Source organism: Heptranchias perlo, chromosome 15 (genome assembly GCF_035084215.1).
Source record: "Heptranchias perlo isolate sHepPer1 chromosome 15, sHepPer1.hap1, whole genome shotgun sequence".
Lineage (NCBI taxonomy): Eukaryota > Metazoa > Chordata > Chondrichthyes > Hexanchiformes > Hexanchidae > Heptranchias > Heptranchias perlo.
Window position 1 is genome coordinate 65,346,083 of NC_090339.1, and position 21,986 is coordinate 65,368,068.

The 21,986-nt window shown below is 47.9% G+C and overlaps 1 protein-coding gene across 1 annotated transcript in view; it reads left to right on the forward strand.

Annotated features, from left to right (window-relative positions):
• The first annotated feature begins 8,599 nt into the window (after nucleotides 1-8,599).
• map7d3 (MAP7 domain containing 3) overlaps nucleotides 8,600-21,986 on the forward strand; it is a 99,515-nt gene continuing 86,128 nt past the window's right edge. Inside the window, 1 exon segment of the mRNA XM_067997338.1 lies at nucleotides 8,600-8,684. Coding sequence (XP_067853439.1) covers nucleotides 8,639-8,684 — 46 coding nt within the window. The 5' untranslated portion in view covers nucleotides 8,600-8,638.

The window sequence follows — 21,986 nt, forward strand, 5'->3', positions numbered from 1 at the left end:
CTATGTGGTGGGCCACCTCCTCCACATCTGTCACCTCCACTATGTGGTGGGCCACCTCCTCCACATCTGTCACCTCCACTATGTGGTGGGCCACCTCCTCCACATCTGTCGCCTCCACTATGTGGTGGGCCACCTCCTCCACTATGTGGTGGGCCACCTCCTCCACATCTGTCACCTCCACTATGTGGTGGGCCACCTCCTCCACATCTGTCACCTCCACTATGTGGTGGGCCACCTCCTCCACATCTGTCACCTCCACTATGTGGTGGGCCACCTCCAGTTCTGCTCCTCTCCCTTGCGTTTTGTGCTCTCTTCCCCTACAAGGAGACTAAAGAACAGACCTGTGAGTGACTAAAGGTGATGTATTCACCCTATGAATGCGTTGCTTTGGGTGGGACTGACCATGAAAGAGATGCATCAGAGGGTGATTATCAGACAGATACATCACATTGTATCAGGATTGGGGCGAGTGGCAGTGGTGGGTGAATAAATGGGCAATTGAGGAAGTGCCTAGAAAGTGAAGGACGGCTGCTGCTGACACTCCAGTGGGTGTGAGGAGTGATGTGATGGGGTAAACGTTGCCAACACAGAGTGACGGGGAGGAGGTGGGCGAGATGTTGAACCACACAGGATGTGGGTGAATCAGCAACTTTACTCACTTTTCCTGACCTGCTTAGGTCATTAAAACGCTTCCTGGACTGAACCCAAGACCTGGGCACCAGGCTCCTGCTGCTCACCTCTTCTGCCACCTCCAACCAAGCATTTTTGGTCACAGAGCCCGGTTTCTTCCTGCCATCCATTGGAAACATTACGTCCCTCCTAGGCTCTCACTGCAGCCAGCAGTACATCCGGGGAGGCATCATTAAATCTAGGGGCAGCCTTTGCTTTCCTGGACTCTATTTCTTCTTTCTCCTTCAAAATCCATTCTTGGACTGACCCTTTAAAGAGTGAGTTTTAAATCGCGTCATTTGGGTGCCCAGTAGGCCTGCTGTGAAGCTTGGAGACGCAAAATCCGGAAGCAAAGATAATTGCCTGCAATCGAGATACGATCGCAGATTTAAATTCACTCACTTTGCCCCCAGGTTCCCCACACATAAATCCACCCACCCACTGAGTTCCCAGCTCCAAGCTGCAATCATTGCCTCAGGAACCTGGAGGTGGAGTTCACTGGGATTGAAAATCTTATGGATCCCTTTGTCTGAATACACGATACATGCTCCAGGACGTGTAACTCCAGACTGGGAGCACGAGTGCATAAGATAGAATAATAGAATCATACAGCACAGAATGAGGCCATTCGGCCCATCGTGCCTGTGCCGGCTCTTTGAAAGAGCTATCCAATTAGTCCCACTCCCCCTGCTCTTTCCCCATAGTTCTGTCAATTTTTCCCTTCGAGTATTTATCCAATTCCCTTTTGAAAGTTATTATTGAATCTGCTTCCACCGCCCTTTCAGGCAGCACATTCCAGATCATCACAACTCCTCCCCATCATATCTAAGGACTTAACTTTTACATGTTATATTTCAACAGCATTAATGTTATGCAAATCCCAATAGTATTGTGTTACGAAAGTGACCTGGTCATGGTGACTACCTTTGATGCGTTCAGTTACATGTTCACTACTTGTATCTATTAGGACACAGCCCTGGAATGCTCGGTTAAGACGTTCACCAAGATCCACCCTTGTTGTTAAAGTCTAAAGGCAGAAGGTCCATTCAAGGCGTCAGTCAGCTCCTTGACACGAACAAAGAGGCGATGAACAATATCAACCAATGTGAAGAGAGCTGCTCCAAAACCTGTGCACATCAACACACCACAATTGCTGAGCTGGTGAATGCAGCAGGGAAGAGGTGAGGGTGAGGTGTAGTGATGAGATTGTGTGACCACATCCTACAGACCTGTAACTTCGAGTGCTTCAAATCTTTAGAGAGAAAATGAAGAGCAAACGTGCAAAAGTCGCAGGGCGTGGTGTGGGGAAAGGTGACACCCAGGTAGCACATGGTGGGGTCCCTCAGGCAGTGCTGGGATGGATCAGCAGATTATCTGTTTTGGTGGTTGTTGGTTGAGGGATAGAGCTCCCCATCTTTTCTTGGAATGGGGCGTGGGATCTTTTACATCCACCTGAACAAATCGACGGGGCCTCGGTTTAACATCTCATCTGAAAGACCTCCGACAGTGCAGCACTCCCTCAGTACTGACCCTCCGACAGTGCAGCACTCCCTCAGTACTGACCCTCCGACAGTGCAGCACTCCCTCAGTACTGCCCCTCCGACAGTGCAACACTCCCTCAGTACTGACCCTCCAACAGTGCAACACTCCCTCAGTACTGACCCTCCGACAGTGCAGCGCTCCCTCAGTACTGACCCTCCGACAGTGCAACACTCCCTCAGTACTGACCCTCCGACAGTGCAGCGCTCCCTCAGTACTGACCCTCCGACAGTGCAACACTCCCTCAGTACTGACCCTCCGACAGTGCAGCACTCCCTCAGTACTGACCCTCCGACAGTGCAGCACTCCCTCAGTACTGACCCGCCGACAGTGCAACACTCCCTCAGTACTGACCCTCCGACAGTGCAACACTCCCTCAGTACTGACCCTCCGACAGTGCAACACTCCCTCAGTACTGACCCTCCGACAGTGCAACACTCCCTCAGTACTGCCCCTCCGACAGTGCAACACTCCCTCAGTACTGACCCTCCGACAGTGCAACACTCCCTCAGTACTGACCCTCCGACAGTGCAACACTCCCTCAGTACTGACCCTCCGACAGTGCAACACTCCCTCAGTACTGACCCTCCGACAGTGCAACACTCCCTCAGTACTGACCCTCCGACAGTGCAGCACTCCCTCAGTACTGACCCTCCGACAGTGCAACACTCCCTCAGTACTGACCCTCCGACAGTGCAACACTCCCTCAGTACTGACCCTCCGACAGTGCAACACTCCCTCAGTACCGACCCTCCGACAGTGCAGCGCTCCCTCAGTACCGACCCTCCGACAGTGCAGCGCTCCCTCAGTACCGACCCTCCGACAGTGCAGCGCTCCCTCAGTACCGACCCTCCGACAGTGCAGCACTCCCTCAGTACCGACCCTCCGACAGTGCAGCACTCCCTCAGTACTGACCCTCCGACAGTGCAACACTCCCTCAGTACTACTCAGATTCGAACGGCTATGAGCAGGGATGTGGAATGCTTAATATGAAATATAAAGGAAATAGTGAAGGATTTTATGTACCTATAAAAAGTAAATGAAAGTTAATGGGTTGGACCAGTTCGAGATGACCAGTTGGTGAATAAAGGAATGGCCGAGATCTACAATGAGCACTTTGCTTCATACAAGAGTGCGATTGAGAAATCGGATTGGATAACAATAAGTCAGGAAACAGTACTGGAAAAATTGTTGGAACTCGAAGTGGGATTGGCCAGGGCCCCGATAATCTGGATCCTGGAAAGCTGAGGGAAGTCAGAGAGGAAATGGCAGAGGCTCTGACCACAATCTTTCAAACATCCTTGGATATGGAGATTGTGCCAGCGGACTGGAGGATTGGCGATGTAACATCTCTGTTCAGAAAGGGACTAAGAGATAAACCAAGTAACTGGTGAGCAGTCAGCCTCACATCAGTAGCGGGTAAGCTTCAAGACACTCGTTAATTAAGGATAGGCAACATGGATTTGTTGAAGGCAAGACCTGCCTGACAAATTTGCAAGTGTTCTTTGAGGAGCTCACAGAGTGCATTGATAAAGGGACTGCAATGGGTGGTGTACTTACGGCTTTTCAAAAGGCATTTGATAAGGTGCTACACAGGTGTCTTGTTAAATGACATTAAGCCGCGAATACGAAAGGATTGGGTGGGAAGTGGGATGAAGGACAGAATGTGGTGATTAATGGATAATTTCTTGGATTGGAGCGCTGTAAACAGAGATATTCCACAGCGGTCAGTGATGGGACCATTCTCAATATTTAGAAATGATGTGGTGTGATGTCAAAATCTGCAGACAACCCAGAAATAGGGAATGAGATTAACTCTTAGATTTCAGGAGGACAGAGACAGGTTAGTAGATTGGGCAGATCGATGTCAGGTGAATTTTAATGTAGAGAAATATCTGGAAGAATGAGGAGATGAAATACACACTAAATGGTAAAACTTTAAAAGGAGATGAGCAGAGACCTGGGGGTTCAGATACACAAATTTTTAAAAGTGGGAGGGTAAGTTGAGAAATCTGTGTTTACAAAAAACACATGGGGGGAAAAGTTGGATGAGGGTCCGTTCTGGGCAATGGTCACGTGATGCTCTAACACCCTGCGTCCTGACTGACCGCGGGCGGGCAAGACGCAAGTCTGGTCCCAAGGGAGCACTTTCCTGCAATCGGAGTTCCATTCCAGGGCCTTGCACCTGGAATTCCCACCTTCCACCACCAGCAGGAGCTCCATCTCTTAAAGGGAAGATGTTTCTTAGAAATCTCTTAAAGGGAGCTGGTACCTGTTATTTGCTGAAAATAACAGTCTACTGTCTGCACGGAGTCTGAACAGACATCAGACATCGCACACGTAAAACACAGATGCAGGTCCCGTCCCTATGTTTACAAACTGATGAGTTATGTTAAAACATTGAATAAAGGTTGCGCACTACTAAATCCCACATCCTCCAATCTGCACACCAGACCTCACCAATCTGCCAATCTGGGTTGGTACCAGGCCTGTGAGAGTCTGTGCACCAAGGTTCACTGCTGATGCAAGAGAGACCTTGGTGCAAGGGGTGGACAGAAGGAGGGACATCCCATATCCACAGGGTGGGGGCATGATGCCCTCCAGACATGTACTCAAAAGGCAGTGGGAGGCAGCGGGAGACAAAGTCAATGCCAGGCGCACAGCATCATGAACATGGATGCAGTGCAGGAAGAAGTTCAATGCTTTGACCTGAGTGGTCAAGATGAGTGAGGTCAACTGTCAAGTGGTGTCTCCAACCAACTGCTCCACGGACTACACCCCCGTCACCCACATACCAACAAACTCTCTCCATCAGTACTCAACTCTTCCAATCAGATGCTTCCTCCCACCCTTACACATTACCACTGTTTCAAGCTGCCCACCCACAACTCACAGGCCACACACACTAGCAGCTATTCAACCATGACAGGCACATCACCTAGGCACACGTCCCGCTTTCTTGCAGGAGAAGATGGCGCATATCAAGAAGCAGCAAGTGGCAGTGGCATTTAGCCCCTCGAGGCTGTTCCACCATTCAGTGAGATCACAGTGGACCTGTGACCTAATCCCATACGACATAATACCCTCAGTTCACAGAAATCTATCAATCTCAGATTTAACATTCACAAGTGAGCTAGCATCAACTGCCATCTGCAGAAGAGCATGGAACACAGCACACAATCTCACCTCGGGAGAGTTACTCGATGATGAAAAGTGCCAATTAACACCCAGCAAGTCTCTTTACCAGGAACAGTTAAGTAGCCTTGGCGTTGCATTTTGTATTTTCCATGTATTATATAAGTTGTGTTGTTTTATGATTAACATTACAATGAAATCATTTTGTCCACGACATCACATTGTGTATAATGTTGCCAAGGTAACCGATGTGAAGTGGCTTGAAGGTGATTCCAATATTGGCCCATTAAGCCACACTCCTTCTGTACCCAGAGAGCTGTCTGAATCAGAGACACTAGTCACAGCTGCTCAGTTTGATTAATATTCAACCCACGCCACCAAAATCTCAGAGCAAACGCAGCATTCATAATTCATACTCTTTATAAAACCAGCACAAACTCAAAAGAATACATTACAGGGAAGGTTCTCTAATCCAGCGAGGCTGCGATCTCTCGAGATGAGCTCCCTGAAACTGGGAGCAGCCAATCAAGGATTCAACCCCTTCACCCCCACATCATGCACTCACTGAAACACCGACTGTGACACAATGGGCCGGATTTTGCTGTAAAACTGACGATGAGGCTAACAGTGCTCACATTATTTATTCACAAATCAGGCGGTCACTTCAGCCGACCACACGTGCAAAGTTAAAGGTGGAAGTCGGAAAGTTGATGTCCGAGATGAGCTGCTTCTCCAAAAGTTGCACAAAAACAGCATCTCGCCGCCTGACTCACCGTTCAAATATATTAAACGGCGTGAAGTTCCTGCACTGACGACATAGATAGGGACTAAACTCACACAAGAAGTTAGGGTTTTCCATTCCCGTCTAAGCACCGTTTTAACAGCGTGGTAAGTCTTAATTACTGTCAGACAACCTCTCTGGCACTGACAATTAACCATCACCAGTGTGGGGTCTCATTCCTTCAGCTTTTAATTACTGTTGGAAATTTTTTTCAAAAATTTAAAATAAAATAAATTTCTTACTGACTCTTAATCCAATCTTTCTTTCCCTCTCTTTATTTCACTTTCTGTACCTGATTTGACATTGAATTCATTATTCGAACTTACACTTCCTGGTTCAGACTGCGCTGCTCATTAACAATCTTTCAATCTGATTGGTTAAGGAGATACCCAGTTGCTTGCCCTGTTCACACAGGTCCCAGATGCCCTGTAGAGAGGGCCGCACCGTTTGGATCTCCCACTTACTGCCACTTGTCGTGCAAAAGCTCACAGAAAGTCTATGGGCATTGGCAAGTCTAACAAACTGCTCGTGCCGTTCACAGCAAAATCCAGCCCAATGTGAAATTAAATCTGAACAGATTGCAGAATACCACGTGGCGGTGGTCGAATATTTCAGTATTTTCACCGACGGAAATGTTAAAGGTTCTTGACATCATTTCAGGAGCGAGCCTTGGGCTCAGGGGAACGTTCCCGCCTCTGAGTCAGAGGGTGAGGGTTCGAGCTCCACTCCAGACAGTCCCGGTGAGTGGAGGCCGGAGCTCTGGCTCTGAATACTGGGTTGATATCCAGCGGGGAGGGGGGTCGGTGGGTGCGGGTGGCCCCCACCATTGTAAAGGGTCGGTGGGGAGATTTTTAGACCAGTTGCAGCCCACCAAGGAGAACAGACTCTGAAGATAAAAACCATGAGGAAGACAATGGGAAACCATCTTGACCACTCTTCCCCAGTGAGTGGCTCAAGAATCTCTTGTGTGAGACTGGAGTTAGGACCTGCCCTCGGGGCACATCACAACCGATGGACAATCATTCCAGGAGGACAGAGTGAATCAAATATTTTAACAACGACAACAACTTGCATTTGTAAACCCGAACTTAGTAAAACGTCCCAAGGTGCTTCACAGGAGCGATTATCAAACAAAATTTGACACCGAGCCACATAAGGAGATTTTAGGACAGGCGACCAAAAGCTTGGTCACAGAGGTAGGTTTTAGGCAGCATCTTAAAGGAGGAGAGAGAGGCAGAGAGGGAATTCCAGAGCTTAGGGCCCAGGCAGCTGAAGGCACGGCCGCCAATGGTGGAGCGATGGAAATCGGGGATGCGCAAGAGGCCAGAATTGGAGGAGCGCAGAGATCTCGGAGGGTTGTAGGGCTGGAGGAGGTTACAGAGATAGGGAGGGGCGAGGCCATGGAGGAATTTGAAAACAAGGATGAGAATTTTAAAATCGAGGTGTTCCCGGACCGGAAGCCAATGTAGGTCAGCGAGCACAGGGGGTGATGGGTGAACGGGACTTGGTGCGAGTTAGGATACGGGCAGCAGAGTTTTGGATGAGCTCAAGTTTATGGAGGGTGGAAGATGGGAGGCCGGCCAGGAGAGCATTGGAATAGTCCAGTCTAGAGGTAACAAAGACACGGATGAGGGTCTCAGCAGCAGAATGAGCTGAGGCAGGGGCGGAGACGGGCGATGTTATGGAGGGGGACGTAGGCGAGAATGAACCCAATGAGCTATTATGAGTTGGTTACTTTGAGTCTGAGAGTTATCATTCACACAGATATCGCAGGCATTGAGAATCGGCCCAGTGTAGAAGACACAGCAGAGATGGAAGGGGGACAGATTTCAGAAATAATTAATAAAAATCAATTCTGCAGAGTAAAGCAAATCGGAGTCTGTAATCCTATAATGGGGGATTTCCTCTCTCTAATTAAATCCAAGCCATTCTTTACAGGCAGGTTTATGGTTCCTTCAACTGTGAGCAACGCCACGGGAGATTCACGGGTTGTTAAATTCTGCACCGAATGTTCGATAATCAGCGCCTGAGCTGCTGGTTTCAATTAAAGGGAAATGTCACTCCGACCAGTCACTCTGCACCCCACCCCCTCCCCTCCCCCGGTCTCCCCCTCCCCCCCTCCCTCACCCCCCCCCACCCCCTCACCCCCCCCCCCACCCACCCCCCACCCACCCCACCCCCTCCCCTCCCGACTCCACTCCCCCCCTCCCCTCCCCCCACCCCACTCCCCCCCTCCCCTCCCCTCCCCCCCACCCCACTCCCCACCCCACTCCCCCCCTCCCCTCCCCCTCACCCCCCCCCCACCCCCTCCCCACCCCCCCCCCACCCCCTCACCCCCACCCCACCCCCCTCCCCTCCCCCTCCCCCCACCCCCTCCCCCTCCCCTCCCCCTCCCCTCCCCCTCCCTTCACCCCCTCCCCCTGCACCCGGTCTCTCCACGCCTGCTGTCATTTCTGCGCCTGCGCGGGCCCGGTGGTTTCTGCGCCTGCGCGGTCTGGTCCGGCTGAAGGGAAGATGGCGGAGGGCGCGACTTCGCTGAAGGGGCTGCGCGCCCAGTACGGTAAGCGGCGGGACACCACAGCACAGCCCGAGGCCCCGGCCCCCGCCCCCTGACCGCCGGCCCGGGGACCGCCAAGGGGCGAATCCTCGGGGCCGGGGCTTCCCCCTCCACACCCGGCCCGGGCTTCCCTGAGCGGCCCGGCCCGACCCGCTGCCTCTCCCCGGGGGGGGGGGCAACAACTAGGAGGGGGTGGGCCCAGGGCCGAGGCCTCCGCTCCCGCTCCCTTCCCCCTCCGCTCCCTCTCCCTCTCCCGCTCCCTGCGTCAGGTTAGGTCTCCGGCCAGACACGGTCTGACCCTCCCGGGGCCGCTCTCGTTTCTTACTGAGCCGGCAGTGATTGCCCGGGGGGATTCCGCCCCGGAGGAGAGGAGAGGGGGGCGCCGCTCCGGAGGGGAGGAGAGGGGGGCGCCGCTCCGGAGGGGAGGAGAGGGGGGCGCCGCTCCGGAGGAGAGGAGAGGGGGGCGCCGCTCCGGAGGAGAGGAGAGGGGGGCGCCGCTCCGGAGGGGAGGAGAGGGGGGCGCCGCTCCGGAGGGGAGGAGAGGGGGGCGCCGCTCCGGAGGGGAGGAGGACATCCCGGGGGAGTGGGGCGCCACCCCAGAGGGGAGGAGGACATCCCGGGGGAGTGGGGCGCCACCCCAGAGAAGAGGAGGGGGAATTCCCCAGAGGAGGGGAGACACTAGAGAAGAGGAGGGAGGTTGCCCTGGGGGAGTGGAGGAGACCCCGGGGGAGGGGAGGAGGAGTGGAGGAGACCCCGGGGGAGGGGAGGAGGAGTGGAGGAGACCCGAGGGGAGGAGGAGGAATGGAGGAGACCCCGGGGGAGGGGAGGAGGTGGAGTGGAGGACGAGGAGGAGTGGGGGACACCCTGGGGGGGAGGAGGAGGAGGGGGGACACCCCGGAGGAGAAGGTCCGGGGTGAGGTGTGTATCTTTGGCAGGGGAGTGGTCGTCCGGTCCCGTGGAGTCTCTTATATTTTGGTGTCTGTTTTCTGCTGGCAGCATTTTAATTAAAGTTAAAACATAATTCTTGAGGTAACCTGGGAGGAGTGAAGCATTGGGAGAGATTTATTTGTAATTATATACAAAAGGGAACAGAAATACAAAATGCTCAGTGGGAACCTCAGCTTCTGAGGTTAGAGTTTGGGTGAAAGTGATCATGGGAAGATCAGCCTTTTTGTAAGGGGTGGGGGAAGAAACAGCCAATCTCTGAGTAATCCCAGGGATGAGGGACTTCACTTATTGTGGAGAGACTGGAGAAGCTGGGATTGTTCTACTTGGAGCAGAGAAAGTTAAGGGGAGATTTGATAGAAGTGTTCAAAATCATGAGAGGTTTTGATAGAGTAAATAAGGAATGAAACTGTTTCCAGTGGTGGGAGAGTCGGTAACCAGAGGACACTGTGATTTAAGGTAACTGGAAAAATAACGGGGGAGGGGGGTCGTGAGATGAGGAGTTTTTTTTTAAGCTGCAAGTTGTTCTGATCTGGAATGTGCTGCCTGAAAGGGCAGTGGAAGCAGATTCAATAATAACTTTCAAAAGGGAATTGGATAAATACTTGAAGGGGGGAACTTTGCAGGGTTATGGGTCTTTTTTGATGAACCAATAAGAGCTGCCCCAGGGTCACCAACCAAAAATCATCATAAGAAGTGCCCCCTTTTAGAGCACCACTGACAATAGATGGTCCAATCAAACTAAAAAGATCCCAACATAAGCACCAGGTCCCACCAAAAACAGTGGGATAACTTCCCAACTAAATCAGGATGTTATTACCAAAGTTTACAAGACACACTACCCTGTGGTGCCCACCGGTCACGGGGGGCTTCAAGCATTGCGGGCCTATGGGGAAAGAGGAGGGGAGTGGGACTAATTGGATAGCTCTTTCAAAGAGCCGACACAGGCACGATGGGCCGAATGGCCGCCTCCTGTGCGGTAAGATTCTATGATTCAATGAGCTGTACCCTGCAGACAGCTATGAATGATTAGGATTTTAATAGTCACAATTATTCTTGAAAAGCTGGGATGAAGTTTCATTTAAAATAATATATAAAAAGGGCTAAAAATAAAATTGAAAATCTGAAACAAAAACAGAAAGTGCTGGAACCTCAGCATCTGTTCTGGGGGTAAGGGATGCAAAGTTTTTGGGGGGGTGAGCGGGGTAGAGGCGAGGCTTACACCCAGAACATTAACCGGTCTTCACTCCTCTTGAGATGTACTTAGAGTTGCTCAGATGCAGACTGAGGGATGCTGTGATACTTTATCCAAACTGTTGCAACATTTACACTTTCAAACTGCGGTTGGAATTTTCCTACTTCAATCGACCACCGGTGCCAGTTAGCTTTTGCACATTCGATATTTCATGTAAGGTTTTATTTTTTCAAATGAAAGCTCCTCCCATCCTGACAGGGAAATATTGTCTGTAAGATCCAATGGCCATTGGTTGCACTGAGGGTTTAACGTACGGCGGGAGTTAACCCAACAGCCTGATATCATAGCAAAGTTTGCTTAGTTTAAGACTGCAGTGATTCTGGTGCAGTTGCTACGAGCTTTTTTGTTTTGCAAGTGGTTTGAATGTACTTTCTTTGTCACATCTTGTTTTGTAATTGTGTCTGCAGCCATGCTCAGTAATCCAACCGATCCTCAGCCCAAGACGTGGGAACCAGCTGTGAATAAGTCGGCATGGTGTTCGGCTAGGAATTCAGGCCGGCCCTTGTCTTGTGTGTTTCCTGTTCAAAAAAAAATTGGGATTAGGCTAAGCTATAGGGAAAACCGCTGACTGCACGGCCATTTCCTTAAAGAGATCAATATCGGAAGAAAGATTAATAATTCAACAAATGAGAACACGTTGCTGATGCTGCTTTAAGCCCAGTGTTCACTTGAAATGTTAACCTTGCTTAAGTCCTACATAAAAATGTTCAGGGAAAAATATATAGAAACTTGAAAACTTTATTTTTGTTACTGTGCCTGCCTATGTGGCAGCAATGATTGGCTGTATTTTGCTTTGGATTGTCCAGAGGACACTTATTTATTTTTCCACTTCCCACAGTTCATAAAGGGACTGCTCCCACTTCAGAAGCTTTCTTTCCCCAATATTCCTCTCCAAATTCACACTCACTCTTTTCCCCCTTTAACCTCCAATTTACAAAGGCTCCCCCAGGTCAGAGAGGAGCTCTTCCTCCCACAGTTAGTCCCTGCTACAGATCCTACCTGTTGCTCCTGCTTTACTCTGGCAGTGGGCAGCGTGCTGTGGGCAGGGTTTCTGAGTCAGTCATTGGCCACAGCACACAGTTGGGTCCTTTCGCGCTGCAGTTAATTGAGGTATGAGTTGTAGCCAGATCATCGAGAAGCCGATGCAGCAATATCTCAACCATATTCTTTGGGGGCAGTATGTTGCTGTTTGCACCAGGGGATGGGTGATTTATGTGCGGTACATATGCAAGTTATTTTTATTAAATTGCAATCATATTGCGGGATTCCTGATGTCCAAATTCCTGCCAGATGTAAATCTTTAGTTGTAAGACTCCCTTGAAGGAGAAGGAAAATGTAGGTGAGTATTTTTGTTCAAAGTTCCCCCCCCCCCCCCCGCCACCCCCACATTGGAACGGTGCACACTAACCAGGTGTTTAGGGACTGGAGGAGACCATTCAGCCCCTCGAGCCTGTTCTGCCATTCAATTAGATCATGGCTGACCTGTACCTCAACTCTATTTACCCGCCCTGGCTCCATAACCCTTAATACCCTTACCCAACTAAAATATATCAATCTCAGTTTTGAAATTTTAGATTAAACTCCAGCCTCAACAGCTTTTTGGGGAGAGAGTTCCACTACCCTGTGTGCGAAGAAGTGCTTCCTGACATCACCCCTGAACAGCCTAGGTTTTGCCCCCTTGTTGAACTCCCCCACCAGAGGAAATAGGATAGAGAGAGAGAGAAACTATCAACTCCTTTAATAGTCTTAAACACCTCAATTAGATCTCCCCTTAATTTAATTGCTTTGCCATTTTTTTAAAATGTCAATTTTATCACCACCATGATGACCCTTCATTAGGATCTCTCTCACTGCTGGGCACTCACAGGGAGAGCAGCAAATTCAGACACCTGGCAGCACGGATTGGCTCAAGGCCCCTGTGGAGCTAACTCCTTCTGAGACATCGGTTACCAGGCTGGGGTTCGGCTCGCGTGGCTTTCAATTGATGCAGCTCCTCCCAACGATTTGCAACGGAGCTGCACGGCTTTGTTCCGTGTAAAGTCTCCGAAGTGACCTCGCAGGGAGAGAGAGCCGGACTTGAGGCTTTCCACGGTGGCAATAAATTTGTGGTTTTTAAAATAATGAAAAATTATCTGATAAGAGCCATCCAGTCAGTCTACGGAAATGTAGTAAACAGTGAGGAGGACATACAGACTGGTGAAATGGACAGACATATGGCAGGTGAAATTTAACGCAGAGAAGTGTGAAGTGATGCATTTTGGTAGGAAGAATGAGAAGAGGTAATATAAACTAAATGGTACAATTTTAAAGGTGGTGCAGGAACAGAAACATAGAAAATAGGAGCAAGAGTAGGCCATTCGGCCCTTCGGGCTTGCTCCGCCATTCAAAATGATCACGGCTGATCGTCTAACTCAGTACCCTGTTCCCGCTTTTTCCCCATATCCCTTGATCCCTTTAGCATTAAGAAATATATCTATCTCCTTCTTGAATACATCTAATGACTTGGCCTCCACTGCCTTCTGTGGTAGAGAATTCCACAGGTTCACCACCCTCTGAGTGAAGAAATTTCTCCTCATCTCAGTTCTAAATGGCATACCCCGTATCCTGAGACTGTGACCCCTGGTTCTGGACTCCCCAGCCATCGGAAACATCCTCCCTGCATCTAGTCTGTCCAGTCCTGTTAGAATTTTATATGTTTTGATGAGATCACCTCTCGTTCTTCTAAACTCTAGTGAATATAGGCCTAGTCGACCCAATCTCTCCTCATACGTCACTCCTGCCATCCCAGGAATCAGTCTGGTAAACCTTCGTTGCACTCCCTCCATAGCAAGGACGTTCTTCCTCAGATAAGGAGACCAAAACTGCACACAATACTCCAGATGTGGTCTCACCAAGGCCCTGTATAACTGCAGTAAGACATCCCTGCTCCTGAACTCAAATCCTCTTGCAATGAAGGCCAACATACCACTCGCCTTCCTAACTGCTTGCTGCACCTGAATGCTCACTTTCAGCGACTGTTGTACAAGGACACCCAGGTCTCGTTGCACCTCCCCTTTTCCCAATCTATCACCATTCAGATAATCTGTCTTTCTGTTTTTACAACCAAAGTGGATAACCTCACATTTATCCACGTTATACTGCATCTGCCATGTTCTTGCCCACTCACCCAACTTGTCGAAATCACATTGGAGCCTCTTTGCCTCCTCCTCACAGCTCACATTCCACCCCAGCTTTGTGTCGTCTGCAAACTTGGAAATGTTACATTCTGTTCCCTCATCCAAATAATTGATATATATTGTGAATAGCTGGGGCCCAAGCACTGATCCCTGCGGTACCCCACTAGTCACTGCCTGCCACCCGGAAAAAGACCCGTTTATTCCCACTCTCTGTTTCCTGTCTGTCAACCAATTCTCAATCCATGCCAGTATATTCCCCCCAATCCCATGTGCTTTAATTGTGTGGGACCTTATCAAAAGCCTTCTGAAAATCCAAATACACCACACCCACTGGTTCTCCCCTATCTTTTCTACTAGTTACCGCCTCAAAAAACTCCAGTAGATTTGTTAAGCATGATTTCCCTTTCATAAACCCATGCTGACTTTGTCTAATCCCGTTAATGCCTTCCAAGTGTTCTGTTATCACATCTTTTATAATAGACTCTAGCATTTTCCCCACTACTGATAGGCTAACTGGTCTGTAATTCCCTGTTTTTTCCCTTCCCTCTTTTAAATAGTGGGGTTACATTTGCCACCCTCCAATCTGTAGGAACTGTTCCAGAGTCTATAGAATTTTGGAAGATGATCACCAATGCATCCACTATTTCGAGGGCCACTTCCTTTAGTACTGTGGGATGTAGATTATCAGGCCCTGGGGATTTGTCAGCCTTTAGCCCCATTAATTTCCCTCGCACTTTTTTTTTACTAATACTGGTTTCCTTCAGTTCCTCCCTCTCACTAAACCCTTGGTTCCCTAACATTTCTGGGAGGTTATTTGTGTCCTCCTTTGTGAAGACAGAACCAAAGTATGTGTTTAATTGTTCTGCCATTTCTTTGTTCCCCATTATAATTTCCCCCATTTCTGACTGTAAGGGACCTACATTTGTCTTCACTAATCTTTTTCTCTTAACATATTTATAGAAGCTTTTACAGTCAGTTTTTATGTTCCCTGCTAGTTTACTCTCATACTCTATTTTTCCCTCTTAATCAATCTCTTTGTCCTCCTGTGCTGAATTCTGAACTGCTCCCAATCCTCAGGCTTGCCGCTTTTTCTGGCAATTTTATATGCCTCCTCTTTGGATGTAATACTATCCCTAATTTCTTTTGTAAGCCATGGTTGAGCCATCTTTCCTGTTTTATTTTTGCGCCAGACAGGATGAATAATTGTTGTAATTCCTGCACACGTTCTTTAAATATTAGCCATTGCCTATCCACCATCATCCCTTTTTGTAAAGTTCCCCAATCTATCATAGCCAACTCGCACCTCATACTTTTGTAATTTCCATCATTTAGATTCAGGACCCTAGTTTCAGATTCAACTACTTCACTCTCCATCTTAATGAGGAATTCTATCATGTTATGGTCGCTCTTCCCTAAGGGACCCCGCACAACAAGATTGTTAATTAATCCTTTCTCATTGCATAATACCCAGTCTAGGATCGCCTGTTGTCGAGTTGGTTCCTCGACGTATTGGTCTAGAAATCCATCGTGTACACACTCTAGGAATTCCTCCCCCACAGTATTATTGCTAACTTGGTTTGACCAATCTATGTGTAGATTAAAGTCGCCCATGATTATAGTTGAACCCTTCTTGCATGCGTCTCTAATTTCCTGTTTAATGCCCTCCTCTACATCTCCACTACTGTTTGGGGGCCTATAGACAACCCCAATCAACATTTTCTGCCCCTTGGTATTTCTTAGCTCCACCCATACAGATTCCACATCGTGATTTTCCGAGCCAATATCCTTCCTCACTATTGCATTGATTTCCTCCTTTACTAACAACGCTACCCCACCTCCTTTCCCTTTTTGCTTGTCCTTCCTAAATATTGAATACCCCTGGATGTTCAGTTCCCATCCTTGGTCACCCTGCAGCCATGTCTCCGTAATCGCAACTATATCATAACCGTTAATATCTATCTGCGCTGTTAATTCATCTACCTTATTGCAAATGCTCCACACATTTAGACACAATGCCTTTAGACTTGTCTTTGTAAGATTGCTAGTCATCTTCGACCTGAGGGCATATGTACACACATCTTTGAAGGTGGCAGGACAAGTTGAGAAGGCTGTTAAAAAAGCATACGGATTGCTGGGCTTTATTAATAGAGGCATAGAGTACAAAAGCAAGGAAGTTATACTAAACCGTTATAAAACACTGGTTAGGCCTCAGCTGGAGTATTGTGTTCAATTCTGGGCACCACACTTTAGGAAGGATGTCAAGGCCTTAGAGAGGGTGCAGAGAAGATTTACTAAAATGGTGCCAGGGCTGAGAGACTTCAGTTATATGGAGAGACTGAAGAAACTGGAGTTGTTCTCCTTGGAGCAGAGAAGTTTAAAGGGAAATTTGATAGAGGTGTTCATAATCGTGAACAGTTTTGACAGTAAATAAGGAGAAACTGTTTCCAGTGGTAGGAGGGTCGGTAACCAGAGGACACAGATTTAAGTTGTTTGGCATAAGAGCCCAGAGGGGAAATGAGGAAACATTTTTTTACGCAGCATGTTCTGATGATCTGGAATGCGCTGCCTGAAAGGGCGGTGGAAGCAGATTCAATAATAACTTTCAAAAGAGAATTACATAAATACTTGAAGGGGATAAATTTACAGGGCTATAGGGAAAGAGCAGGGTAATGGGACAAATTGGATAGCTCTTTCAAAGAGCCAGCACAGGCCCGATGGGCTGACCGGCCTCCTCCTGTGCTGTACCTACTTTGATAATTTCCTTATATACAAAGAGGGAGTGCTTTGAATGAAATGTCCCTCCCCCAACACAACCAACACTGCATTGGAAGGCCTTTACAAAATTCATTCTCGGAATGTGGGCGTCGATGACAAGGGTGGCATTTATTGCCTGTCCCTAATTTCCCTTGAGAAGGTGGTGGTGAGCCGTCTTTTTGAACCAGTGCAGTCCATGTGTTGAAGGTTCTCCTACAGTGCTGTTAGGGAGGGAGTTCCAGGATTTTGACCCAGCAACGATGAAGGAATGGCCGATACATGTCCAAGTTGGGATGGTGTGTGACTTGGAGGGGGTGGTGTTCCCATTCACCTGCTGCCCTTGTCCTTCTAGGTGGTGGAGGTTAGGGGTTTGGGAGTTGTCGAAGAACCCTTGGCGAGTTGCTGCAGTGCTTCTTGAAGATGGAAGCCACAACATTTATGTGGCTGGTCCAGTTGAGTTTCTGGTCAACGGTGACCCCCCCAGGATGTTGATGGTGGGGGATTCAGCGATGGTAATGCCATAGAATATCAAGGGGAGGTGGTTAGACTAACTCTCATTGACATTGCCTGGCATCTGTCTGGCATACTTGTCACTTCTCAGTTCAAGACTGTCGCACACTCAGCATTGTAAAGATGATAAACTGCTCAAGCTTTATGCTTGTTTATGATCTGATCTTATCCCCTCATTGTGTTACTGGCTTGCTGCAAACTGAATATATTATCTTGTAAATAACGAGATTATCTGTACCTCACTCCGAAGATGAATATTGGCCTTTGAATAATATTTGTCATAGTCTGGAAGCACTGGGACTGGTCTAGTTGACCAGTCGGTACTGCTATTTGGTGATCTTTGTGAGGCAGTGGCAAGGCATTACAAACAGTATCACTTGGACGAGTGTGGATTGATTAGGGAAAGCCAGCACAGATTTGTTAAAGGCAAATCGTGTTTAACTAACTTGATTGAGTTTTTTGATGAGGTAACAGAGAGGGTAGATGAGGGCAATGCGGTTGATGTGTGTATGGATTTTCAGAAGGCGCTTGATAAAGTACCGCACAATAGGCTTGTCATCAAGATTGAAGCCCATGGAATAAAAGGTGCAGTAGCAGCATAGATACTGAATTGGCTAAGTAACAGGAAGCAGTAGTGGTGATACATTTCGGTAGGAAGATTGAGGAGGGGTAATATAAACTAAAGGGCACAATTCTAAAAGGGGTACAGGAACAGAGAGATCTGGGGGTATATATACACAAATCGTTGAAGGTGGCAGGGCAGGTTGAGAAAGCAGTTAAAGCATACGGGGTCCTGGGCTTATAAATAGGGGAAAGAGTGCAAAAGAAAGGAAGTCATGATGAACCTTTATAAAACACTGGTTCAGCCACAGCTGAAGTATTGTGTCCAGTTCTGGGCACTGCACTTTAGGAAAGTTGTGCCGGCCTTAGAGAGGGTGCAGAAGAGATTTACTAGAATGATTCCAGGGATGAGGGACTTTAGTTACGTGGATAGACTGGAGAAGCTGGGGTTGTTCTCCTTGGAACAGAGAAGGTTGCGAGCAGATTTGATAGAGATATTCAAAATCATGAAGGGTCTAGACAGAGTAGATGGAGAGAAAATGTTCCCATTGGCAGAAGGGTCAAGAACCAAAGGACATAGATTTAAGGTAATTGGCAAAAGATCCAAAGGTGACATGAGGAAAAGATTTTTTACACAGCGAGTGGTTAGGATCTGGAATGCACGGCCCGAGGGGGTGGTGGAGGCAGATTCAATCATGGCCTTCAAAAGGGAACTGGATAAGTACTTGAAAGGAAAAAATGTGCAGGGCTACGGGGGATAGGACGGGTGAGTGGGACTAACTGGATTGCTCTTGCATAGAGCCGCACGGACTCGATGGGCAAAATGGCCTCCTTCCGTGCGGTAACCTTTCTATGATTCTAAGAACAAGATGTGAAAATAGATAAAGAAGCATAGGAAAGAAAAGACAGACTTGTATTTCTACAGCACCTTTCATGACCTCAGGCATCCCAAAGTGCTTTACAGCCAACAAAGTACTTTTGAAGTGTAGTCACTGTTGTAATGTTGGAAAGATACATTTTTTTTTAAATGGTGCCCCAAAATACGATGGAATTAATTGGAAGATGGATCAAAGTCTGGAAAATGGAGGCTGTTGGCTAAGATCTGAAGTTGGTAATGTCAGCATTGTGACCAGAGAGCTGCACAGCCAGCTCTTGATTTTCACCTGTTCCCTTCCGCCCCGTCAATTTTGTTCATTCCTATGAGGGGGCTCACTTATCGTTTAGTTTCCAGTTCTGAAAAGGGAACCACACAAACAGGGAATTGGAACGGAAAAGGTTAATTCGGAGTACAGGTCTGCAGGAGAGTGACATGGGTGCAAACTGGGAAACAGCGAGTTCAGTACTGATGGCAGGAAGAACTTCAGAGTGAACAATATCTGAAATGGCCTCTGAGTTGGTAGTGGAGGGAAATTCTCTGAAATCATAGAAGAGAAGGTTGTATGTTGTATCCGTGGCACCGTAGGTATCTATGGAAGGATGAGCTATGACACGATGGGTCGAATGACGTCCTTCTGTGCCATAACTTTGATTCTATGTAAGCTTGGCTCTGTAGTAACGCAGTCACCTGAGTCAAAAGGTTGAGAGTTCAAGCCCCACTCCAGAGACGTGAACGCCCAACCTAGGCCAGCCCTTTCGTGCAGTACCAAGGGAGGTGCTGCTCTGTCCGAGGTACCGCCTTTTGGATGAGACGTTAAACCAAGGTCCTGTCTTACCTGTTCAGGTGGATGTAAAAGATCCCCCACGGCACTATTCGAAGAAGAGTTCTCCCCAGGGGCCTGGCCAATATTCCTCGCTCAAACCAATACCACCAAAAACAGATTAACTGGCCATTTAACTCATTTCCTGTCTCTGGGACTTTTGTATACATGTTGGTTGCCACTTTTGTCTGCCATACAGTGACTACACTTCAAAAGTAATTCAGTGGCTTTGGGAGGTCTTGAGGATGTGAAAGGTGCTATAGAAATGCACATTCTTTTTCTGCTTCAGGCCCTTTAGATCAGCTTTGGGCTGATCACGCTCAATACTATTGTGTTTACATTTCCTATTTGAATTTAACACACCCGGAGGTTTAGAAAGGGCTGTTCTTGGCACTGTCTCCACTTTGGTGGATAAATCCAAACCAGAGCTGTTGGAATCCGTGACTTGAGATCTTTGCAAATCAATGGCAACTTGGGTTTTAAACTTTGGATTGAGGCCGTATGATAGGCACCCAAGTGACCCACAGGCAAGAAAACCTTGATGCCAATGAACTAGATGGTCCAAATGGAGATCTTGGGGAGATTTAATAGAGGTGTTCAAAATTATATGGAGTTTTGATAGAGTAAACAGGGAGAAACTGTTTCCACTGGCAGGAAGGTCAGTGACCAGAGGACACCGATTTAAAATAATTGCCAAAACAGCCAGAAGGGAAATGAGATGTTTTTACTCAGCGAATTGTAGTGATCTGGAATGCACTGTCTGAAAGGATGGTGGAGGCAGATTCAATAATAACTTTCAAAAGGGAATTGGATCTCTATTTTAAAAGGAAAAATTTGCAGGGCTATGGGGAAAGAGCAGGGGAATGGGACTAGTTGGAAGCTCTTTCAGCGAGCCAGCACAGGCATGATGGGCCGAACGGCCTCCTCCTGTGTTGTGTCATTCAATGATTCTAACTGATTGAAGACCTGCTGATTGAAGGTAGTTGAGGTCAAATATTTGTCCAAAGCAGATTGGGAACTTAGTGTGAGGATCATTCTCCAGTACTCAACTAGAGTATTGTGTCCAGTTCTGGGGACCGCATTTTAGAAAGGATGTGAAGGCCTTAGAGAGGGTGCAGAAGAGATTTACTAGAATGATTCCACTAGGGATGCGTGATAGTCTGGAGAAGCTGGGGTTGTTCTCCTTGGAATAATGAAGGTTGAGAGGAGATTTGATGGAGGTATTCAAAATCATGAAGGGTCTAGATAGAGTGAATAGAGAGAAACTGTTCCCATTGGCGGAAGGGTCAAGAACCAGAGGACATAGATTTAAGGTGATTGGCAAAAGAACCAAAGGTGACATGAGGAAAAACTTTTACACAGCGAGTGGTTAGGATCTGGAATGCACTGCCCGAAGGGGTGGTGGAGGCAGATTCAATCATGGCCTTCAAAAGGGAACTGGATAAGTACTTGAAAGAAAAAAAATTGCAGGGCTATGAGGATAGGGTGGGGGAGTGGGACTAGCTGGATTGCTCTTGCATAGAGCCGCACAGACTTGATGGGCCAAATGGGCTCCTTCCGTGCGGTAACCTTTCTATGATTCTATGCTCCATCATCGGCTCACCACTTTGCATAATGTTAATACATAAGAGAAATATTTTCAAACAAAGTGAATAGTTTTTAAATCAAAGAGAGGTTTAATTGCAGCAGTACTCGGGTGTCTGGGCAATATCGGTCCCTGCCTGGGCTTTTATTTTTGCATTTATTTGCCTCGATTTGTTATAATTCCTTTCATCTTTCAGTGTGTGTATCCAGTCCATAATAAGCTGGTGATAGAACAAACAGAATCATGTAATCAAAATTCAATTGTCCCTTTGAGCATAGTTCACAGCAAAATAGCATAGCAAAAACATGTACTCAGTAGGACATGTTGCAATATGTCTGTAGGCTGTGCTCTCATTTAATGTGGCTGTTCAGTATTTGTATATTTTGAGCAATGTTGCTGCTAGGAATTGGAACAGTTTGTCATATCCACATGCAGTCACCCAGTATCAGCATCAAGAGGTGTAGGGCGTAGACCAGAACCTGGTTAGAGGTTGCTGTACTCCACCATAACAATTGGTCTTCCTGACACTTCAGAAGAATGTCTCTCGTTACATTTCCATTCCTATATCTGTCCTCGTTATGACCTCCTTAAAGGTGCCTTTTCGTTGCAAGTGTAACGTGAGTGCATGGCAATTTAACTTTTTGTGTAAATGTTGCCCGTGTCCAGAGTCGGGGCCTGACCTGACACCAGGGGTGACACTCAGTGGAGGAGAGAGGCTCGCTCTGCTTTGTGTCAGACTCAGTTTGGGTCTTAACATCCGATTTATACTTCACAAGCTTAGCGTTGATGTGAAGCTGAAACTCCAGCCCTAAACTTGTGGTG